General features: G+C 36.4%; 2 protein-coding genes and 8 non-coding genes across 12 annotated transcripts; all 10 read right to left on the bottom strand.

The window, feature by feature from the left end:
- Positions 1 to 159: 159 nt before the first annotated feature.
- LOC106083429 (meiosis regulator and mRNA stability factor 1) lies at positions 160 to 14,297 on the bottom strand. Of its 3 annotated transcripts, none has more exons than XM_013246542.2 (11): positions 14,026 to 14,297; positions 13,881 to 13,962; positions 12,688 to 13,804; positions 12,295 to 12,426; positions 7,055 to 8,417; positions 6,855 to 6,988; positions 6,548 to 6,796; positions 6,207 to 6,468; positions 4,868 to 5,793; positions 3,824 to 3,889; positions 160 to 809 (listed from the first exon to the last, which is right to left on the bottom strand). In XM_013246542.2, the coding sequence occupies exons 2-11, from the start codon at positions 13,898 to 13,900 to the stop codon at positions 678 to 680; spliced, it is 4,401 nt and encodes a 1,466-aa protein (XP_013101996.2). In that variant the 5' UTR covers positions 13,901 to 13,962; positions 14,026 to 14,297; the 3' UTR covers positions 160 to 677. The 3 variants fall into 3 exon arrangements, with proteins under 3 accessions (XP_013101996.2, XP_013101916.2, XP_013102072.2); XM_013246462.2 differs by having other exon boundaries at positions 14,087 to 14,297; XM_013246618.2 differs by lacking the exon at positions 13,881 to 13,962 and having other exon boundaries at positions 14,026 to 14,033.
- A 5,017-nt stretch (positions 14,298 to 19,314) lies between these two features.
- Positions 19,315 to 22,866, bottom strand: LOC106087060 (small ribosomal subunit protein uS7A). The gene is made up of 5 exons (XM_013251992.2): positions 22,782 to 22,866; positions 21,634 to 22,033; positions 21,289 to 21,405; positions 20,935 to 21,033; positions 19,315 to 19,479 (listed from the first exon to the last, which is right to left on the bottom strand). Exons 2-5 carry the CDS (start codon positions 22,030 to 22,032, stop codon positions 19,411 to 19,413), a joined length of 684 nt encoding a protein of 227 aa, XP_013107446.1. The 5' UTR covers position 22,033; positions 22,782 to 22,866; the 3' UTR covers positions 19,315 to 19,410.
- Positions 19,693 to 19,834, bottom strand: LOC131996465 (small nucleolar RNA psi28S-1192). Its single transcript, XR_009397886.1, has one exon. It is a non-coding gene; the product is annotated as a small nucleolar RNA psi28S-1192 (small nucleolar RNA).
- On the bottom strand, positions 19,857 to 19,997 carry LOC131996466 (small nucleolar RNA psi28S-1192). Its single transcript, XR_009397887.1, has one exon. It is a non-coding gene; the product is annotated as a small nucleolar RNA psi28S-1192 (small nucleolar RNA).
- Positions 20,021 to 20,162, bottom strand: LOC131996470 (small nucleolar RNA psi28S-1192). Its single transcript, XR_009397891.1, has one exon. It is a non-coding gene; the product is annotated as a small nucleolar RNA psi28S-1192 (small nucleolar RNA).
- Positions 20,186 to 20,327, bottom strand: LOC131996468 (small nucleolar RNA psi28S-1192). The gene has a single exon (XR_009397889.1). It is a non-coding gene; the product is annotated as a small nucleolar RNA psi28S-1192 (small nucleolar RNA).
- Positions 20,349 to 20,493, bottom strand: LOC131996469 (small nucleolar RNA psi28S-1192). The gene has a single exon (XR_009397890.1). It is a non-coding gene; the product is annotated as a small nucleolar RNA psi28S-1192 (small nucleolar RNA).
- LOC131996467 (small nucleolar RNA psi28S-1192) lies at positions 20,761 to 20,900 on the bottom strand. Its single transcript, XR_009397888.1, has one exon. It is a non-coding gene; the product is annotated as a small nucleolar RNA psi28S-1192 (small nucleolar RNA).
- LOC131996463 (small nucleolar RNA psi18S-1854) lies at positions 22,186 to 22,341 on the bottom strand. The gene has a single exon (XR_009397884.1). It is a non-coding gene; the product is annotated as a small nucleolar RNA psi18S-1854 (small nucleolar RNA).
- On the bottom strand, positions 22,371 to 22,526 carry LOC131996464 (small nucleolar RNA psi18S-1854). Its single transcript, XR_009397885.1, has one exon. It is a non-coding gene; the product is annotated as a small nucleolar RNA psi18S-1854 (small nucleolar RNA).
- Positions 22,867 to 22,983: the final 117 nt, after the last annotated feature.

The raw sequence follows: 22,983 nt of genomic DNA, 5'->3' as shown, positions 1-22,983 counted from the left end.
AGTGTGCTTCACCATGAGTAAATCGCAAAAGAGTCAATACTGGCTTCATAATAATAATCAAGACTGATGGCTGGAAGAATTTCATCCAAAAATTCCGAATCGGTAAGTAAAATATTTATTTTTTAAATTAAATATACACTACTGTTTATAGATGTTCCTTGTTTTATAAGCAAGCATTTTATTTGTAATAACTGTTAACAAATGATATTTAATAATATTTAAAATAATTACAAACAGCATGATACTCTTGGAGTTAATTAAATTTGACAATATCGATTTTTTTTAAATTGGTAATTAATGTAGGTTTTTTCTTTTGTTTAACAATCAATTGGTAATTACAAACTAAAATTTTGTTACAATGACATCCTAGATTCTGAAGTAATGTTTTGCTAGTGGCATAATAGAGGAATTTAAGTAGCTGTTCACAATTTTTGTTCTTGATTAACAAATGCGTAATTATTGTATTCCTCGTCGATAGAATAAAATGAAATATGGGGCTGCCACAAAAACATTTTTACAATAGTGTGGTAATGGTACTAGATATACAAAATTATTTAAAGATTTAAGCTATATTTTATATTATTAAAAAATAATTGTTTATGATAAATAATCAATATAAGACTATAGAAAATGAAAACTTATAAATAAAATTTTATTTTGAATAATGGTAAAATAATTTAGGCTATTTTTCTATCATGGGACTCGAAATTGAAAACTTGTTTCATGTTTTCCGTTTTCGATAGACTATAGGGTGACAAAACCATTGGCAAAACGTTAAGAGCTTTTAGTTCAGGAAGGCGTATATTGAGCTGAAAAAAAATGAAAAAAAATAATTGTATTAAGAAAATGGACAGTAGTGGGGCCAAACTAACAACTATTTGCAAAGGAACAAAGGGGATTTTATTAAAAAACAAGTAAAAGCGTGCTAAGTTCGGCCGGGCCGAATCTTATATACCCTCCACCATGGATCGGATTTGTCGAGTTCTTTTCCCGGTGTTTCTTTTTAGGTAAACAAAGGAAAGGATAAAAGAAAATAAAAAAGATAATAATTGCGCCCAATAGAAGCTCAAGACGTCAAGATCCCAGATCGGTTTCTTTGGCAGCTATATCAGGTTATGGACCGATTTGAACCATACTTTGCACAGTTGTTGAAAGTCATAACGAAACACGTCGTGCAAAATTTCAGGGAAATCGGATAGGATATGCGCCCTCTAAAGGCTCAAGAAGTCAAGACCCCAGATTGGTTTATATGACAGCTATATCAGGTTATGAAACGATTACAACATTACTCAGCACAGTCGGTGGAAATCATAAAAAACACCTCATGCAAAATTTCAGCCAAATCGGATAAAAATTGCGCCCTGTAGTGGCTCAAGAAGTCAAGATCCAAGATCGGTTTGTATGGCAGCTATATCAAAACATGGATCGATACAATCCCAACCGACCTATACCTATAAGAAGTATTTGTGCAAAATTTCAAGCGGCTAGCTTTACTCCTTCAAGTTTGCGTGCTTTCGACAGACACACGGACATGGCTAGATCGACATAAAATGTCATGACGATCAAGAATATATATACTTTATGGGGTCTGAGACGAATATTTCGAGGATTTACAAACAGAATGAAGAAATTAGTATACCCACCCTTTGGTTGAGGGTATAATAAAAAGTTAAAAAAAAAAATAAATAAAATGTTTTGGAATTGTATCCAGTTTAGGTTTTTGGTTCTACTTAAAAAGTATAGGCAAATGTAGCGTCACTAAATGCATTGAGTTCAGTGTTCGCGATTTCGACCTAAAGGTTGGTACTATATTCGCTTTTCGCGACATTTTTCCCCGATTACTTTTTTTAGATAATAGATTTTAAAGGCTGGTACTATATTCGTTTTTCACAGTTGAAAACACATATTTTTCACGGTTACTATTTTGAACACACACAAAAATCTCAATAAAATCAGCAAGTTTTTTTTATTTAAAAAATTATCTTTAAAATAATCAAGAAAAAATGTTGCGAGAAACGAACATAGCACCAGCCATAAAGCAAAAATATTTGCTGATTTCATTCAGTAGGATATTTACTCATTATTTATGGTGAAATTGTAATAAAATTGTTAATTTGTCATTTTTATTTTCGTAATGTTTCAAAAAAGTAATCATGAAAAAAGGGTTTCCAACGGTGAAAAGCGAACATAGTACCAGCCATAAGCAGGGTCTCTTCAGACTGCTTTGTCACTAAAATATAACATGCTTTCACTTACTCACTAATTAGTGAGATATGCTTTTTGAGTGAAACGTTGGATCGTATAGGATCCTTCTTCTTTGAGCACTAAAAAAAATTCACTATTTCTACCCACAACTTGTTTCCCAAGCAATCTTCAAAGCAAAATTTTTAAAAAATTTTTATAGAAATAATTTTTTGCAAAGCATTCTATAGGAATAGATAGGCCTATTTTCAAAACATCATTTATAACACGTTTACATTGAAATTTGTATGATCTGGATATAACTAAATCCAAAAAACAAATCCTGTCCGTTTACATCGCGTTTTTGTGGATTAAAGTGACATCATTAGCGTACATGTGCATTAGTACATTAATGTGCATGAAAACAGTTGCATATTTTGTTACTTTCATCAATTATTCAGCCATGAAATCGGATTTATTTGGATTTTAAAAATAAATCCTGCAAAAATGGGATTTATTTTTGTATGGTAAATCTGCAAAAAACAGGATTTTGCACTTAAACCTCGAATAGGCCATAAATCCGGATTTAGTGGCCAATCTAAATGTGCCTTTAGATTATTTTAGAACATTGCGACAGACCAAGCTTCTAGTGGGTATCGTCACGAAACCTACGATCTCCGCACTGGTAATACGAGCACGATACTAACTCGGCTACCAGTTCGAGCTTTTGTATAGAAATAAATAAAATCGCAAAATTGTCCACAAATTCTAACTGCGGCTATATTCGGATATAAATAGGATATTATAGGATAGGATTTAGAACTTAAATCTCGAATAAGTCATAAATTTTAGCTGCTATATTCGGGGATAATTAGATATTTTTCAAAAAAAGGTTGAAATGAGATCTTGAATGTGGGCCATAAAAAGCGGCCAACTTGTCACTTTAGTACTCTAACGTTAACGCTTCTTGCAGGGGAAGCACCCACAGCAAAAAATAGCTGTGGTTAGGTTAGAACTCAGATTCACCAAACGTTTTTGATCCATTTGTTGCCACAGAAATTGGAGAACGAAGTTGCTTTCTGCTTTCCTTTTAGTCGCCCAACGGTAACTCTTCTTGCAGGAGAAGCAGCTACTACAAAAATCGCATGGCAGCCGGTTGTACGTGCCGATTTGAGCCGATGGAGTCGTTCATCGGCAAGGGCTTTTCAGTGTACAACACACTGCTACAACAACAACAACATCAGCTGTGGTTAGGTTAGAACTCAGACTCACTAAGCCTTTTCGGATCAATTAGTTGCCATAGGAATTGGAGAAGGAAGTTACCTTCTAAAAACTTGCGAAAGTTCACATCCGCTAATTCAGAAAAGTTCTTTAAGAAATATGGACAGCTGTCATTATTAGCCATGTAAAACATTTTACTACGAGAAGTGGCGCACGTCGTTGAAATTCGGGTTTAAAAATTAGTAGTCTACCGGATGGAAGTTATTGTTATTAACTAAGTATTCCTGCTGTTCCTTGAGAAATGTTTGTGGAAAATACAGACAGAGATAGCTCCATCCTGATTTTGTAAACCAATGCGCGAATATACAGTGGTCATGGTTAGTAAGTGTTAGACACAAAAAATTAAAAAGTCTTTTTATACCAAATCATCCTTGGGTTTCTCGTTATTGTTATTCTTCCAGATGGGATCAATCCAAAATGGCATATTCTAAAAGTAATAATAGAAGGCATTTTAAATATAATTAATATTTTATATTGTGTATTGTTGGCCTTTTTGGATTATAATTTTATCGATGCTTCGGACTGAGATCATGGACAATCATTAAAAACAGATGTAGGTGTTTTTATAAGTTGTTTTATTTTAAATATCTCCAATATTTCAATTACCACCGGTAATCTTCCTCAAGGGAGGGTTAACTAAAAAGATTATAGTAACATAAAAGAGATTTTAACAAATATATATTTTTGCTTCTGCACTTTTGTTATATTCAGTTTTATGTTACTATAATCTTTTCAGTTATCTATCCCCTGAGGAAGATTACCGTTGGTAATCGAAATATCGGAAATATATAAAAAAAAAACACCAACATCTGTTTTTAATATTTGTCCATGATTTTTAATAATTCTCATTAAAAACCGACGTTGGTGTTTTTATAAGTTGTTTTGTTTTAAATATCTCCAATATTTCGATTACCACCGGTAATCTACCTCTAGGGATAGATAACTAAAAAGATTATAGTAACATAAAACAGATTTTAACAAATGTATATCTTTGTTTCTGCACTTTTGTTATATTCTAATTTATTTTGTGTTACTGTAATCTTTCCAGTTATCCAACCCCTGAGGAAGATTACCGCTGGTAATCGAAACATCGGAAATATTTAAAATAAAACAATTTAAAAGAAATACCAACATCTGTTTTTAACGATTGTTCATGACCTCAAGCCGAACAACCCAAAAAATTATAATGAATATATGTATAGGAATTAATGCCATTGTGGGCTATATCACTTCCAATAGCTATTGAATAAAAACCATTTTGAAAATATCCAAAATCAGTTTTTCCGGGAGTTGTTTGATGGCAATCCATTACGTGTTAGGACACTTCTAGAGCTGTTTTTGTAAATGTGAGATAACCCATTTGGCATTAATCCCACAGATTTAGAGTATTTTTTAAATGATTTACCTCTGAAGGTGGCGTATCAGGTTTTGGGGGCTCATATAAAACTGGGCACATTTGAATATTGTTTACCAACTCATATAGACCAGCTGATGTTTCTGTTGTCATTGCCGGGAACACTGTTGCTTGGCTAGGCATTGACAAAGTTTGTGGTTGTGCCGTACCCATAATAAGCTGTGGCAAACCGCTTCCACCACTTAAATTCGCATTAGCATTCATTAGAGGTTGTTGCGGCTGTTGCTGATAAAAATTATTACCATGTCGTCTATCCCACAGTTTAGATGTAGGATACACTGAAGGCATGGATGGGTTCAAATGTATTGAATTGTTGATGGGCACAGTTGCTGGAGCAGGTTGAGGAATACAACCCATTGTATTAACCAAACTATTCATGCTAGAATTAAGGTCGTTATATGTGGATGACATATTAGATGATGTATTGAATGAGTTGTTGAACATAAAGGATGAACTGAAAGAGTTCTCCTTATTATTGGATCCACTTGATATGGAAGAATTCAAAATATTTGAATTATTAGAGGCCATGGAATAAATGGAAGAACTGTTGCTCATATTGTTGTATGCATTGGAGCCGCATGACGAAGTATACGATTTTGGACAGTATGTTGAAGATGATAATGATGATGATGATGAAGTCGACCTTGGTTGTTGTTGCTGTTGATAAAATGAACAGGAATTTTGCGAACGGTAATTGGATGTTGATGTGGATGATGCATGGCTGCTGTTGTAATTGCTATCAATGGACATGGTGCGTGTTCTGGCTGGTGTTTCTTGATGCGATGATGTTGCAATGCGATTATTGTTGTGTTCGGCTAATGGTGGACGGGTTGTTGTACGTGAGGATTTCTGTTTGTTATATGGCAATTTTAAGGAACCAAATAAATGCTTATGATTGGCATAGGAAGTTAAACGTACTGAAAAAAAAGACACAAAAAACCAGCGATAAGGGTCCACAAAGTCTTTATATGTAGTGTTTGCTTAATGAATGGTTTAACTTGTTTAAGGAAGCTTAAAAATCAATAGTGCTGGGCAACAATGAACTTTTATTTTGAACTCTAACCCCAATTAGATAACTTTTTCAATAGTAAAAGTGAACTTGAATCTTATATCTACGGATCCCTTGCTTTATGAATGAATCTTTTAACTTGAAAAAAGGAATTATATAATAATAATTTTTTTTAATGGAAACTTTGCGTAAGATAGCTAACGCAATTTTAATGTCTACTGCCAAATTTGGTCTGGGCAACAATGAATAAGTTTTTTCTAAATCTAATCCCATTTAGTTAAAATTTTCAATATTACATACACGGTGCGTTTACAAACTTACATTCTGCATTACCAGCAAGGCCCACTTCTGATCTCTCCAACGGCACTCCGGCGTTAACATAAAATAAGTCGGAATAAGTTGAAATGACTGAAAACAAATTGGGGTAACCGAATTCAAAAGTTGATGTTATGGAACAGTCAAGAGCATTTTTAATATCCAGCAGCAGCATAGGAGAACGTTGTTCCAGCAAACGTATGATATTCATAATAAAGTGCATTAAGCCCGATACTTTTACATATGAGCAATCATTTTCGGCAATGATCTTTATGAAAAACAAGCAAAAACAATCGGAAAATGTTAAAGGTTTCTTTTTTGGGTTGATTAAATATGTGGGCACTTACCTCTATGGCATGTTTCATGGCTTTGACTGTGTTCTCGGTGAGAGTTTCCTTATTCTTTTCATTAAAGCTCTTTATGAAATCTTCTAGAGTCAATAGATTCTTAAACGCTTCATGCTCCTTGCCAGTTTTTGGATCCGGTAAATCAGCTTCATGTGATAACAATAGCTTGCAAGCTTTGTAGCACAAAGTCCGAAAAGCTTTATCGCCTTTGTGGCATATAATCCAAGTGCCATCATCCTTTTCGAAAGTCTATTGGGATAATGTGTTAAACATGTTGAGCAACTTTTAATTTGTGAAGGGATTTTACCTCAATATAGGGCAGTAGATCTAAAGCTTTCATTATATCTTTAACTCCCAATGTTTGGGATTGTATTTGATAGCCATATTTTTTCTTATGAAGCTTAACAACATCATCCCATTTCATGCAAGTTTTTGCTGAACCTAAAATTATTATTAATTCGTATTACTTGGTTTGAAATGGATTCACTTCACTTGGGAGGCAAATACCTGTGGTGGTAGCTATAAGCTCTTCACATTGTTCGGCAAATATTCGGCGTGCTACTTTGGCAGTTAGGTAAATTTTTTTATCCTCATCATTTGTTAACTCCATCTCTACCACACCATGCACAGCTTCCACGAGATCGGCCAGCTTCTGAAAGCCGTAGTCACTCAAACGGCATTGATATCCAAAGTGATAGTGATAAGAGCGTACAAATTTTTGAAACAATATCGTATATTGGGGAGCATTGCTGAACAGCTCCACAATTTCACCCGCAAAAATGCAGGTCTTCTCCAATTCTGAGGATGTTTGCTTACGCTTAGGCATGGATATCAAAATGTCCTCGCCATTTTGCACTGTGGACACCACAACTATATTCGAATTCACCAAACCATCCAAGATATCTCCTATGTCACAGACCCCATAATCGGTGACATCGAATGTTCTATTCTGAGTCTGGGCAAATATGGTGGGCAACTGAGAAAGCAATACAGATTTATTACCATGGGCTCTCAGCACTCGCAAAAGATCTGATGTAAAGCGACGTATTTGGGTGCGATGGGTCAGAGTAATTTGGCGATTTTCTCCATCACCCATAATTTGCACCACTGACGAGAGGGCCTCGAAGAGCTCTATTAGTTTTGTATAGCCATAGTCAGCCACGCGGCATTGTTTTCCAAAGTGGTTGTGATAGGCCGGTATAAAACGATTGAATTTCATTGTAGCCTTGGGTGACATCTTCACCAACTCAATAACTTCACGCGAAATCTGATACAGTGGATCCGATATTGAATTCTTGGAATATAAACTGGACTTTTCATTGCTGGCTGATGACATTTGTCCATTTTCCTTATTCAGTTCAAGCCAACCCAAAATTTTTATACCAAAATTATTCACAGTGATCTGAATGCCCTGGACACAACAAATCAAATGTTCCAAATTAACTCCACTTTCATTGGGTGTAATTTGCACTTTCAATTGGCCCTCAATGCAGTGAACCAGAGAGGCCACAGGTATATCGCCGGTATGATTCTTCAACAAAGGATGTACGATTTGTTGAATTTCCGTTATGGTCATGAACACATTGGGTAACGGCTCAATTTCTTGTTCAGCCCAGCCCTTGTGTTGTTCCCTCTTAAAGTGCATGGTACAATAGGGTACACTATGCTGCAGACCTTCCATGAGCGGAGAACTTTCCAGCGAATTAACCAAATCCGAATGTAAGCTTATGAACTTCTCCTCGTTGTTATCGGAATTGATGATGCAGATATCTTGCATTTTATAAAGATCCAAAACGCTGATTGATGTCTTAAAACGTGATTGAAATAGTTCTCTGAACTTATACATAGGTAGAGTGTAACAAGGAACATCCTGTAAGTGTATTAATATAAACAAAAATTAAAACAGATAAATAATAAAAGTTTTATAAATTAAATCACAACAAAATATCTACCAAAGCTGAAAAGGGCAATTTTATTCAACATGTCTCTGCTTTGTTCTAAAAAAACAACTCCTCCTTGAAGCTTTTCTGCGAACAGGTCGATAGCGTTAATGACGCCGCCAAGATAAAAAAGTTTCTCTCAAAAACCCATGTCCAAACTGAAACTTTAGTAGACGACATGCGAGTGAGTGCAGAGACAACTGAGGAAAAAGCGAAGGTTTATAATAACGGAATTTATGGTGAAGGAATGCTTGAGCAGCTTCAAACCATTTAAGTCACCCGGACCTGATGCAATATTTACGGCGTTACTACAGAAAGAGGCAGACTATCTGGCGCCTCATCTGGCCAAAATTTTCACAGCGTGCCTAGGACTTGCATATACTCCGAAAGCCTGGCAGGAGGCACGGGTGGTGTTTATACCCAAGCCAAGCAAGGCAAGTTATGCGACATCAAAGACCTACATACCCATAAGCCTTGGGTCATTTCTACTCAAAACCATGGAACGTATTGTGAACACCATGATAAAGAGTAGGACATCCAGCGAACTGCTCAAATACAAACAGCATGCCTATGTCAAGGTTGTGCATAAAATAGAAGAATCCTTCGATGCCAAAACGTACACCCTGGCGGTATGCATCGACATCGAAGGGGGCTTTTAACAATGTGCGGACCGACACACTGGCCCAATTCTTAGACCAGTACCGGGTGGACCCGGTTCTTAGAGACTGGATAAACCATTTGCTATGGAAGAGGTGGATAAATTGTGTGTCCCATGACATCAATATAAGAGAGAAAGTGGCACAAGGCACGCCACAGTTGGGTCATGTTATCGCCACTCCTATGGTTGATCACCATTAATGACCTATTACGGATGCTGACTAAGGAGGGATTTAACCCCGTCTGCTACGCAAACAATGTTACAATGCTTCTAAGGAGTAAGGATCCGAACGAGCTATGCAGAAGGGCAGAAAGGGTCTTGCATATGGCATATGATATATGGCAACTACAATAGTTCAGAGAACATGTTGTATTGGCATAAGCGGAGCGATGAGGACTACGCCTACTAGGGCACTGGGGACTATTCTGATTAGACCAATACATACATACGCCTCAGTAGTTTGGTGGACTGCTATGGAGAGAAAGTGCAACATAAGGACCATACAACAAGTTCAGAGAACATGTTGTATTGGCAAAGGAAGAGCGATGAGGACTACGCCCACTAGGGCACTGGAGACTATTCTAGATATCCGACCCATTGACATACAGATTATGTGTGAGGCGGCCACTGCGGCTATGAGACTTAAGGCGATGGGAGAATGGGTTAAGGATGGGATCAGCTCATACCATCGCGGTATAATCGAGGCGACGATAAGAAACCTGGAAGGAAGGCAAGAGGTTATCGAATACCTGAGATGAGCCTTGCAGTCGAGTGCGAGGCACTGCTGCCATCGGCAACATCTTGGATTGACGGTACCCTAGTATTGCCATCTAGAAGATCATGTTACACGGATAGATCAAAGCTAGAGGGCAGAGTGGGCTTGGGGGTCTACATTGAGAACCTAGGGACTGAGATCTGTTTTATACTGCCTGACCATAATACGGTCCTGCAGGCGGAGATCCGGGCGATCGCGGAATGTGTGAAGTGGTGTGGTGCTAACGCGAGGACATCGAATGTGAACATCTTTACCGACAGGAAAATTGCCATAAGGGCAATAACAACCAGGACGGTAAGGCCACGAACAGTCTTGCAGTGTAAGAAGGAGATTAACGCCTTCTCTGAGGATGGCAAAATTCGCATCGTTTGGATGCCATAACGGAGTAAGGGGAAATGAAAGGGCAGACGTGAACCAACTTAGGGGAGTGGTATTGAAACCAATTAAGAATTTTGTAAGTAGCACGGAATTCCTAACTTAAAATTTTCTTTTTAGAGGTTAGTTTATAGTTCTTAGAGCGCACAACTAGCCGATTACTGGCTTAGGTGTATGTCCATAGTGGCATGGCGCGGATTAATGTCTGCACCCTCTTTTTAACCTAAGCTAACCGAACCTATAAAAACAAACGACATTTGTCAAAGTTCTCTATAAGATTGAATTTTTTGGTTTTTTAAAATTTTTTTTTGAAGTCGTTAACTCTATGATAAAATTTTAAAATTTTTTAAAACGAATTTCGACAAAAAATTGAAAATTTTTCCTTAATCTCTTGGACATTTATTAATTATAACCAAATTAATTAAAAAAAATTAGAAAACAAATAAAAGCGTTCGGCCGGGCCGAATCTTATATACCCTCCACCATGGATCGCATTTGTCGAGTTCTTTTCCCGGTATCTCTTTTTAGGCGAACACATGATTAAAGGAAAGAATTGCTATGATTTTGGAGCTAAAATATCAAGTTATCGTCCGATCGGACCATAATTGAAATTAATCTTGGAGGTTAGAGTATAAGTCGTGTAAAATTTCAGCCAATTCGAATAAAAATTGCGCCCTTAGGGGCTCAAGAAATAAAATAGGGAGATCGGTTTATATGGGAGCTGTATCAGGCTATAGATCGATTCAGACCATAATTTACATGTAAGTAAATTTTTCATTTCAGCCAAATCGGAATATAATTGCGACTCTATTTGGCACAGTTGTTGGACGTCATTACAAAACACCTCTTGCAAAATTTCAGCCAAATCGGATAAGAATTGCGTCCTATAGAGGCTGAAGAAGTCAAGACCCCAGATCGGTTTACGTGACATCTATATCAGGCTATGAACCCTATTTGAACCACACAAAACACAGTTGTTGGAAATCATAACAAAACACCTCATGCAAAATTTCAGCCAAATCGGATAAGAATTGCGCTCTCTAGTGACTCAAGATTCAAGATCGGTTTATATGGCAGCTATATCAGGTTATGAACCGATTTGAACCGTACTTAGCACAGTTGTTGGCAGTCATAACAAAACACCTCATGCAAAATTTCAGCCAAATTGGATTGGAATTGCGGCCAATAGGGGCTGAAGAAGTTAAAACCCCAGATCGGTTTATGTGACAGTTATATCAGGCTATGAACCCTATTTGAACACAAACATAACACAGTTGTTGGAAATCATAACAAAACACCTCATGCAAAATTTCAGCCAAATCGCATAAGAATTGCGCCCTCTAGTGACTCAAGATGTCAAGAACAAGGATCGGTTTATAGGGCAGCTATATCAAAACATAAACCGATATCGTCCATTTACAATCCCAACCGACCTACACTAATAAGAAGTATTCGTGCAAAATTTGAAGCGGCTAGCTTTAGTCCTTCGACAGACAGACAGACGGACGGACGGAAGGGCATGGCTAGATCGACTTAAAATAACATGACGATCAAGAATTTATATACTGTATGGGGTCTCAGAGGAATATTTCGAGTAGTTACAAACTGCATGACGAAATTAGTATACCCCCATCCTATGGTGGAGGGTATAAAATTTTTTGTATTTCTCGTCAACTAAGTACCAATCGTTGTGGAAATTGTCTACTCAAAACGAAATATCGAACAATATAAGCCAATACAAGTCCTAAACGCATCAGGCATGAAAATAAAAACACTCACGAAAAGTGAACTCAGGCGATTTATTAGCAAATCTTTTGGGCGATTAAAACGCAATGGGTTGCGTAATGATCGTCGCGAATATTTACTAAAACTTCCGCACTCGCAATGGATTGTCCAACGATAAACCAGAAGAGTGTTTCACGAGTCATACGGACTGATTTACTTCCAACTGATCTTTTATGTTTCCTACAATAAATCAATTTTTTATTAACTTTTTTACCTTTAGTAGACCAGCTACTTGACATCTCAGTGTATTAATTTCCGTCAACGAAGAGTCTCTGGTGTATGAAACCAACATGCGTTTGTGACCAATTTTCTTGCGATGTAAGTTTGAGACCACTTGTTTTGCAAACTAGACGGAAAAGAAAAATTAAAAAAAAAAAACAAAATAGCCATGTAGAAATTTAATAAGTTGATATAACATATCAATTAAACTAATGGATCGATTTTGGACGGAAACTCAAAAATAGTTGCGTTGCCATATAATAAAAAGTAGTATTAAGTTGAGTTGGTTTAAACGTTCAGCTACTTAGTTAATTGCAAAAAAATAGATAGAAATGGCAACGCAACTGATGCTGGATTGCAATCCAAAATCGAGCCATTAATGACTCACATATAAATCTGGTACGGTAACTTTGGCATAGGAACTTCCCTCGAACGTTAGCGAAACCACGGGCGTTATGGGCTTGAGTTGGTTCAATAGAAAATTTCTCAAACTGACCTCATCCATGGAGTAGTCCAAATTTGTAATTTGCAATGTGACTGTGTCATTGGGATCACTAACTGTGGCGTATGTCTGGGCTGAAGTATAGGGCGTAGACGTTATGGCAGTGCTGACTGATGGTGCTGTGACTGTGGCAAGAGAGTTGGAATTTTTATTATCGCTTGTGGGAATCGTGGTGGCAGCCACCACCGAGGTTGGTGCTGCTATCGAGGCGGCCACAGCATGGGCATAGGTGAAACCTTGTCCCCCTCCATTGGAGTGTGAGGCAGTGGTCATTGTGGATGTCATGGAGTTTGGATGCAATTGTGTTTGCTGACTGACTGACACAGCACTCATTGGTATGGTCGAGGTAAAGGTTTGCATTGCAGCACCGGGAGTGCATGTCTGGTAGATGGGTGCTGCAAATTGGTGATAGCCATTTGAAACGGCTGTAGTTAGTCCCCCACAGGTTGTTATTGCCGCGGTAGAATGCAGTGGGTGCTGGTGAAGGGCATTCGCAGTGGAAGTGTTGCATCGATTGTAGGGCATATAGCGATTTCTTTGATATCCATAAGTAGATGTGCTTGCATGTGCATGTGTGTTATAGTGTCCTTGTGAGTGATGGTGAGAGATAGACGTTTCATTTGTCGACATGTGTGGTGTGGTCATTGCGGCAGCACCGCCGCCATGCATGTAGCTGCCTGCATTGGTGTATTTTGTCATCAGCGATGATGGCAAAACTTTGTTGGTGTAAATGTGTCCACCAGCATTATTTCCGCTGCAAATATTTTGCTTACCTACTCCACAGCCAGCGCCCACATTATAGTAACGTGTCGCCGAGCGGTTGTTATTCATATCCACGAAACCACCACCATTTACCGTATAGTAGGCTGTTGCCGCATTTGCAATATAATCGTATTCATTATTTAGCTGGGCCGCCATGCCCACTAAGCTATGCTGTGATGGCGCCTGCGCCTGAATCACATTGTAGTTTAAATACATTTTGGAAGACTCTTCTGGATGTAAGCTATTTAGAAGAGTTCAACATAAATGAAAAATTGAAACATATTTGCAAAAAAAAAAAATACATTTTTAAGACAAACCTGAAGTAGCGTTCTGACATTTTGTGAAGTGAAAAAAATTATGTTTAAAAATTAATTTGCTATTATTCAGGAAAATCAGTAGCTGTAAATAATTATAATAAAGACATCAAAAGAGAATAGCTTGGGAGGATTTGTAGGCAATTACATCAGATATTTTTTAACACGCTAGCTTTCGAACCAATATAACTGTAAAATGTTTGACTCACGCTTGCTGTGCGAGATGATGCGAATGATTGACAAAGGGAAATGCGCCAAAATATTAAAAAGAACGCTCAATGGAGTTTTGGGCCTTTGGTTTGGAATATTTATTAATATTCGTTAGTTGTTAGGACGTTGGATGATAATAATCAAACGATCGATAATTTGTAAAATGTCTATTATTTATTAGAAAATAATCACTTGTTGTTTAGATTTATAAAATTTATTAAATATGGTTTTGGAAGTTACTGTCTTCATTAACTTAGGCTTTAATGAATAATTTATGATAATTTTTAGGAGAAAAAACACTTTATTCTTTTAATTTCGATTTAAAATACTAGTTGTGTGCAATACAATTCTGCTGAGCATGAAAAACACTTTAAATTTCTTTAATATCACGTGTGGCTTATTTTCTTATTTTGAATATTTAATTAGAATGAAATTAGAGTTCTTTAAGCTCCATGCCTGCGAAGCCCCTTTAGCACTGATAATTTCCGACACAGCAAAGAGATCTAACATACAGCCATACCGTTATAAAAGTTCACATTGCTCTTTAACTTAAGCTCTCTCCCACTATCTCTTATACTGTCGACAAGTTAGAGCAAAGCAAACCCCATTATTTTACAATGAAGACAACAACAAATATGAAATTCCAGTGATTGCAACTTTTTTAAATGTTATATTTTTTCATGAAATAAAATTAAAACAAGTCATTGTTCAATTGTGTATAACAAAATGTTGGCCTTTTTAGTAGCTATATCTAAAAATAAAGCGATCTTAACCATATACGACACGGATGTTGAAAAGCCTAAAATAAGTCACTGTGTCAAATTTCAATGAAATCAGATCGAGATATCTGTCTATATGGAAGCTTTATCCAAACCTGGACCTATTTGGGCCAAATTGAAGAAAAATATCGAAGAGAAACAACTCACTGTCCCAAATTTCGGCGAAATTGGACAACAAATGCGCCTTTTATGGTCCTAAAACCTTAAATCGAGAGATCGACCTATATGGCAGCTATATCAAAGTCTGGACCGATCTAAGCTAAATTTAAGAAGAATATCGAAGGGCTTAACTTAACTCACCGCCCCAAATTTCGGCGACATCGGACAATAAATGCGCTATTTATGGGCCCCAAACCTTAAATGGCGAGATCGGTCTATATAGCAGCTATTGGCTTGCCCAAAAAGTAATTGCGGATTTTTTAAAAGAAAGTAAATGAATTTTTAATAAAACTTAGAATGAACTTTAATCTAATATACTTTTTTACACTTTTTTTCTAAAGCAAGCTAAAAGTAACAGCTGATAACTGACAGAAGAAAGAATGCAATTACAGAGTCACAAGCTGTGAAAAAATTTGTCAACGCTGACTATTTGAAAAATCCGCAATTACTTTTTGGGCAACCCAATATATGCAAACCTTGATCGATCTGAGCCAAATTAAAGAAAATTGTCCAAGGGCTTAACACAACCCACTGTTCCAAATTTGGGCGACATCTGACAATAAATGCGCCTTTTATGGGCACAAAACCTTAAATCGAAAGATCGGTCTAGATGGCAGCTATGTGCAAATCTTGATCGATCAGGGCCAAATTGAAAAAGGATGTGAAGGGCCTTACACAACTTACTGTCCCAAATTTCAGCAAAATCGGATAATAAATGTGGCCTTTATGGGCCTAAGACCCTAAATCGGCGGATCGGTCTATATGTGGGCTATATCAAGATATAGTCCGATATAGCCCATCTTCGAACATAACCTGCTTATGAACAAAAAATAATCTGTGCAACGTTTCAGCTCAATATCTCTATGTTTAACGACTGTATCGTGATTTCAACAGACAGACGGACAGACGGAAGGACATGGCTAGGGCGTCTTAGATTTTTACGCTGATCAAGAATATATGTATTTTATAGGGTCGGAAATGAATATTGGATATTTCGATGTGTTGTAAACGGAATGACAAAATAAATATTCCCCCATCTTTTAGTAGTGGGTATAAAAAAAGGCACAATGTTGACCACCTCTCGTTCTATGATGTATATTTGTTGTTGGTATAAAACAAATTTCGAGAACATTTTTTTTCTTTTACTACTGACGACACAAAGTGATAACATGTTATATTCGCCCTTCTACGGCCCCACTGTATTAATATGTTGGCTTGGGGGCAGTGTTGTTGGCATGTATGTATATCAGCGATGGGGCTGCCAGAACCATTGAGCAATAAAAATATGAACATGAACGCCTGAAAATAAATTACCCTAGGTTTATAACGGTCAGATTTTGGCTAATCTGTATTTTTCCCAGTTATGTCAATGCCAAAAAATGGGAAATTGACTGATCTCACTGCGTTCACCATGTGTTAGTTAACGTGTTTTAACTTACTAATGATCAAATTTCGCATTATATCAATTCTAGGCGACCAACGGTTACCCTAAACAGAAGGGGAATATGAAGACTGTCACCGATATATTTATCTGCCTTCAAAATTCTTTTGCTAAAGATGGTAGTAAAAATCTACCAAAAAATTATCCTCTTAATTTTGTTTTTGTAGTCATATATTTGGACATAACGATCCTCGCCAAGTTGCTATAGGTGAGCTAGTTACTTCTGGTCCATACTACTGATTGCCGCGATAGGTCTCCTCAGTTCTATATGGAAACCTCCATCAGGAGATAAAGATCCTACCAGTGCGAAGACAACTATTGGGTTGCCCAAAAAGTAATTGCGGATTTTTTAAAAGAAAGTAAATGCATTTTTAATAAAACTTAGAAAGGACTTTAATCAAATATACTTTTTTGCACTTTTTTCTAAAGCAAGCTAAAAGTCACAGCTGATAACTGACAGAAGAAAGAATGCAATTACAGAGTCACAAGCCGTTGAAAAATTTGCAACGCCGACTATATGAAAAATCCGCAATTACTTTTTGGGCAACCCAATACATACCTTTTGGGCTGTTTTCGCAGAGACCATCTAAATCATCATCTTGGGGATATATTTCCACCGCCCAGAAGCCTTAAGGTAGATTTCCACGATATAGAGCGTGAGGTTCAGCGCTACAACAGAGAACCTCTAGATCAAGCGGGTCTAGACCGCAGATGCGGTAAATAGCTGCCGGGCGAATGTAGTCCTGGGAGACTACCATTGCAACTGAAGAAATTGAGCTCCCCCGGCAAACCACAGTAGTTCTGGCAGATGCAGCCGCTCCTCCTACAGAGCAAGGATTGATGCCGACGTACAAGATGTATGTCCCGATTGTGACCAGGAACCACAGGGGCCTAATTTCCGCATCCGTTAGCAAACGAGTTTTGTTCGAAGATTAATTCCGTTCCGTTAATAAAGATGGCTTACGAACGTTATTCATCAAAAAGTTTTGATTTCGGAGAAGAAAGCATCGACCTGTAGAGCATATTTTATCATCTCAAAGATAAACAACGCAAATGGTGGTTGTTTAAAAAAGCTTTAACTAGTAACAAAATAAATGAAAACATTTTAAACAATAACGTATATGTAACTGTATGTTAGTGGTTCCTGGTCACTTGGGGGTCGATTTTGGAATAGTTGATAGTTGGAAATTTTCGAGTTTTATTCAATATCCGTGTTTTGAACGTTAAGCTACAAAATAAGTTTAAAAAAAGTATGTTACCCTGAAAATTGGTTGTTTACGATTTACGATAGGTAAATTGCTGCGGGAAAAAACTAGCACATTTCTGTTCGAAGTTTCGAATAGAATTAATCGATAACGAAAGTCTTCATCCAAAAAACGAGTAACCCGATCACAATAACTCGATTATTGATGCGAGAATTAGGCCCCTGAACGTCATTGCAACATCAGTGTCATCACCTTTTTCCGTAGTTACCTGAATTGGCTGAATGGACCCATACTCGTATCGTTGAAAGTTTCTGCTCGGTTCCAGGCACGGGCTGATAACCAGCACTACCGGGTACATCTACATGTTGCGTACAGTGTTGCCACTTCAGAAAATTATTTCCTACCAAAATCTTTTAACCTGGGGCCTAATTCTCGCATCCGCAATCGACTTATTACTATCGAGTTTCGCATTTTTTGGATAGAAATTTGCGAGTTTTTGTCCGCAACAATTTACCTATCGTACGTAGCAAATTTTCTTCTATTTTCAAGAAACTAGGCTAAAAATAAGACATCGAAGAATTTATTTCATAAAATAAAACATTAATTATAATATATTCACATTTGTGGTCCCTTTAGTTGGACAAAAATTAACTTTATGATAAAGACAAATTCGGCAAAGTAAATTACCAACAATCATGACCAAACCAAAAGTTGTATCATTTAACCACTAAATTTAAAGCAGCAGGATATTTTTTTCAAGGAAAAGTTTCTGACTTTATACAATTGTACTTTGGCTCCTTGTGCCTGCCCGAAAAAACTAGGCGTAATCCACATATTTTTTGTCCTCTTTCATATAAAAAAATTTTGTGTAACAACAGTAACCTATAGCTAAAAAAAAAACAATTACATATTGTTTAAAACGTTTTTCATTTATTTTATTTTTTATTAGTAATAACTGTTTTAACAATTTACCTGTGAGATGGCAAAATATACTCGGCGTATTGATTTTTTCTTCCCCGAGATCGATAACTTTTTGACAAATTACGATCGTAAGCCATGATCCAATTTGTACTTGCGGAACGGAATTAACCTTCGAACAAAAACTTGCTCGATAACGGATGCCAGGCCCCTGGTAGATCATTTTAATGTGTCGATAAGGGATTGCTACTCAACTTCAGTTGCGTTGTCAACAGATCGATTTGTAATATCAATATAAATTTCTATTTCTGTTTTGAATTGCATACTTGTGTTCAATTTAGTTTATAACTGATGACAGCACTGGCATCGAATGAAACTGGAATTTTTCAACTTTATAACAATTTCTGTTTTTTCATAGTTCTATGTCCTGGCAACGCAACTGTGCTTGATTTGCAATCCATAATCGACCTATTAAAATGATCTAGTGTAGACAAATATGTTGGTTTTATATTCAATTTAGCTGAACGTGGATCAACTACACCTCATCTAAACAAACCACTTATAAACGGAGCTCACCTAGAATGCAATGTGGTTGATCGACACATCCAATGATTTTTTTTTTGCTTAAAAATAACCCTCTAGCGACTTATTTGTTTTGCTTTGTTTTTTTAATTAAGGATGGGTTAATATCTAATTTTATTTTTTGTAAAATATATGCAGGGAAATAATTTTTTGGAGGTTTGTTTTATTTATCTTTTCATTTACTTAAAAAAAGTGTAAACATATATACAATATATTGTATATAGAGAAACATGAAGCATTTATCGGTTGGATTTGGCGACACGTTCCAATTCATCCTTCTTCTTGATGGCATAAGAGTTGGAAGAACCCTACAAGAAAAAATAAATAGAAAGATTATATAATTAACGTTGAATTATTTTGAAAAAATTAAGTAAAAAAGCCTTAAAAACTATTTTGCCTGATGCAAAAATACCAGTATAATAAGTTGACAGAAATGCGAGTCAGGCTAATAGACATTTTTCATTTGAGTTATAACATGATAATAGAGGGGACAAGCAAAAGCTCTGCAGGTAACTTTGATCAATTGTTGTTTTACGTTTCTCGAGCTTATTGAAATGCGAGTTACTTCAAAAGCTAGGATAATAAAACATTTTTCATATTGTCCACAAGCGAGGCCTTGTTATTTGGTTATAAGCCATAACAAGACATTAGAGTGGACTTTAAAATGTCGGATGGGTCTTTGACCAATTGTTGTTTTACGTTTCTCGAGCTCATTGAAATGCTAGTTACTTCAAAAGCTAGGATAATAAAACATTTTCATATTGTCCACAAGCGAGGCCATATTATTTGGTTATGAGCCATAACATGACATTAGAGTGGACTTTCAAACTTCTTTTGGTATCTTTTCGAATTTGTGGTTTTACGTTTCTCGAGCTTTATGAAATGCGAGTTACTTCAAAAGCTAGGATAATAAAACATTTTTCATATTGTCTGCAAGCGAGGCCATGTTATTTGGTTATACGCCATAACATGACATTAGAGTAGACTTTCAAACTTCTTTTGTTATCTTTGCGATTTTGTGGTTTTACGTTTCTCGAGCTTTATGAAATGCGAGTTACTTCAAAAGCTAGGATAATAAAACATTTTTCATATTGTCCACAAGCGAGGCCATGTTATTAGGTTATGAGCCATAACATGGCATTAGAGTGGACTTTAAAATATCGGATGGCTTTTAAGCATTTGTTGTTTTACGTTTCTCGAGCCTTATAAAATGCTAGTTACTTCAAAAGCTAGGATAATAAAACAGTATTTTTTTTATTATCCACAAGCGAGGCCATGTTATTTGGTTATAAGCCATAACATGACATTAGAGTGGACTTCTAATGGTATTTTTGCGAACTTGCAATTTTACCTTTCTCGAGCTCTTTAATATACAATTAACTTTAAAAACTAGGATAATAAAACAGTCTTCGTTTTGGTTATCAGCATTAACATGACATTATAGTGGACTTTTAAAAGTATCGATATCATTACACATTTGTGGATTCCTCGATAATAGAAACAATTTAATTCTGCCCGGTATTGCTAACTATTATTACATATTGGCAAGTCTTCAAACCTAAGTGAGCAATAACTTATTGAAAAAAAAAAAATGTTGTTTTACGTTTCTCGAGCTTAGTGAAATGCAAATTACTTCAAAAGCTAGGATAATAAAACAATTTTATATAGTCCACAAGCGAGGCCATGCTAATTGATTTGGTCCATAACATGACATTAGAGTGGACCTTTATTAGAGAATATTTAAATTTAAGAGATTTCCTTACCTTAGCAGCATTGATCAATTCATCGGCCAAGCATTCAGCAATGGTCTTGATGTTTCTGAAAGCAGCTTCACGGGCACCGGTGCACAGCAACCAAATGGCCTAAAAATTAAAACCATATATTAATATTAAAGTCAGGTTTAAGCTTAGTGAAAATTTCTAAAAATCTTTAGATAGCTAAAATGTATCTTTGTTTCATACATAATGTGCCTTAAAAATGGCTACATAATGCTACGGATAAAAGACAGTTGATTGGGTTAGTTTTATTTATATAGCCATTGATTATAGTCCTTCAAGCGCTGCAGTCTTGAAAGATATTGTACAAGGCATATGAATAGTCTAGAGGTTTTAACTTACTTGGTTAACACGACGGAGAGGCGAAACGTCGACGGCTTGACGACGCACAGTACCAGCACGACCGATACGGGTCGAATCTTCACGAGGGCCAGAGTTGATGATGGCGCTCACAAGGATCTAAAAAGTAAACAACAGTTTAATCAATTTCTATTAATATAAGGTAATTAAGAAAATGTTTTCATTTAATCGTTTACTTGTACTATAACATTTTGTAGCCGTTCTGCGATTAAATGAAATTTATTATCTGTCTCATTCTACCTGCTATTAGATGGCAATTGTTTCTTAATACCAGTTTAGCATGAGACATTGCCTTTTTTGTGCATATATGCGCTTTAGGAAACTTACTTGCAAGGGATTTTCACCAGTTAGCAAATGAATGATTTCGAAGGAGTGCTTGACAATGCGGCATGCCATGAGTTTCTTGCCATTATTGCGTCCCTTCATCATCAAAGAGCAGGTCAAGCGTTCAACAATGGGGCATTGAGCCTTGCGGAAACGTTTGGCGGCATAGCGGCCAGCAGAGTGGGGCAAATAGCGAGCGAATTTTTCCTTGACGGAAATGTAATCTTGTAGAGAGATGTCATTGACTGTCACATCATCGCAAGACCAGCGACCGAACAATTTGATTTCGGGCAATTCTGTGTTGGATACAACATTTGTTTCCAACAGGGTCTCGGCACCCTCAGTTTCAATTGGAGGTTGTTCCTCGAAAGTCTCGGTTACGTTTTCAGCAACTTCAGCCATTCTAAACGGACAAAAAAAGCAAAATATTTAAGTAGCATACATACATAAACAAACAAAAATGTCTAGAAAATAAAAATATCGAATGCTTTAAGAATTTTTTTTAACATGAAACAAAAACACGGTAATCAACTTTGAATCCAAAGATATAGGTAGCAAGTAATTTTGTTGGTTTTACTTTATTAAGGTTTATATCTTTGAGACGATATCCTTAAGAGGAATAGTTAAACATGGAGTTTACTATAGTCCAATTGAATACCAAAGGTGCTAACATATAAGGCACATAAGGTTTTAGTTATGGACGTAAAAAGTTACATTCGTCATATTTTGTTTACCAAGTGTTGTTCACTTTGTTGATTTTCACTTTATTAAGGTTTATATCTTTGAACCGATATCCTTAAGAGGAATAGTCAATCATGGGTTTTAATTTTGTCCAATTGAATACCAAAGAATTCACTAGGAAAAACTAAATGGTTTTAGTTATGGACGCATACAACTCTCGGCAATAAAACGAAATGCATACACGTGTGGGCTTTTTCCAAGAGGGCAGGTCTGTCGTTGTTCACATTTTTTTTTTTGACACTTAACATAACCTTACAAACTTGTTAGACGTATAGTTCTTGTAGATTTTCACTGCGATATAATAAAATCGAAGCCATAAACATATAATATTGCATAGTAAAACGCGAATTCCTACTCGTATGCATTCTTTCCTATAGGTTTTACCACAAAAATCCAATAAATAATCTTACTTTTTCACTAAGAAAAATTGTCCCCGATGCAAACAGCAGTGGCGTTCGCCAGAAAAAGAACATGTTGTTGCAGTGCTGCCTAGTTTTTGAAGGGAGTTTCCGGCTGTCAAATTATTGGTAGAGATTCATGATGAAAATAGTCATAGATATGGCAACTTTAAATCTTAGAGTGGGTTGTCACGTTATAAAATAAAACCGTTGT

Source organism: Stomoxys calcitrans, chromosome 3, assembly GCF_963082655.1.
Source record: "Stomoxys calcitrans chromosome 3, idStoCalc2.1, whole genome shotgun sequence".
Taxonomy (NCBI): domain Eukaryota; kingdom Metazoa; phylum Arthropoda; class Insecta; order Diptera; family Muscidae; genus Stomoxys; species Stomoxys calcitrans.
Note: the sequence above shows the minus strand (reverse complement) of the source record. Positions and strands in the feature narration are given on the sequence as shown.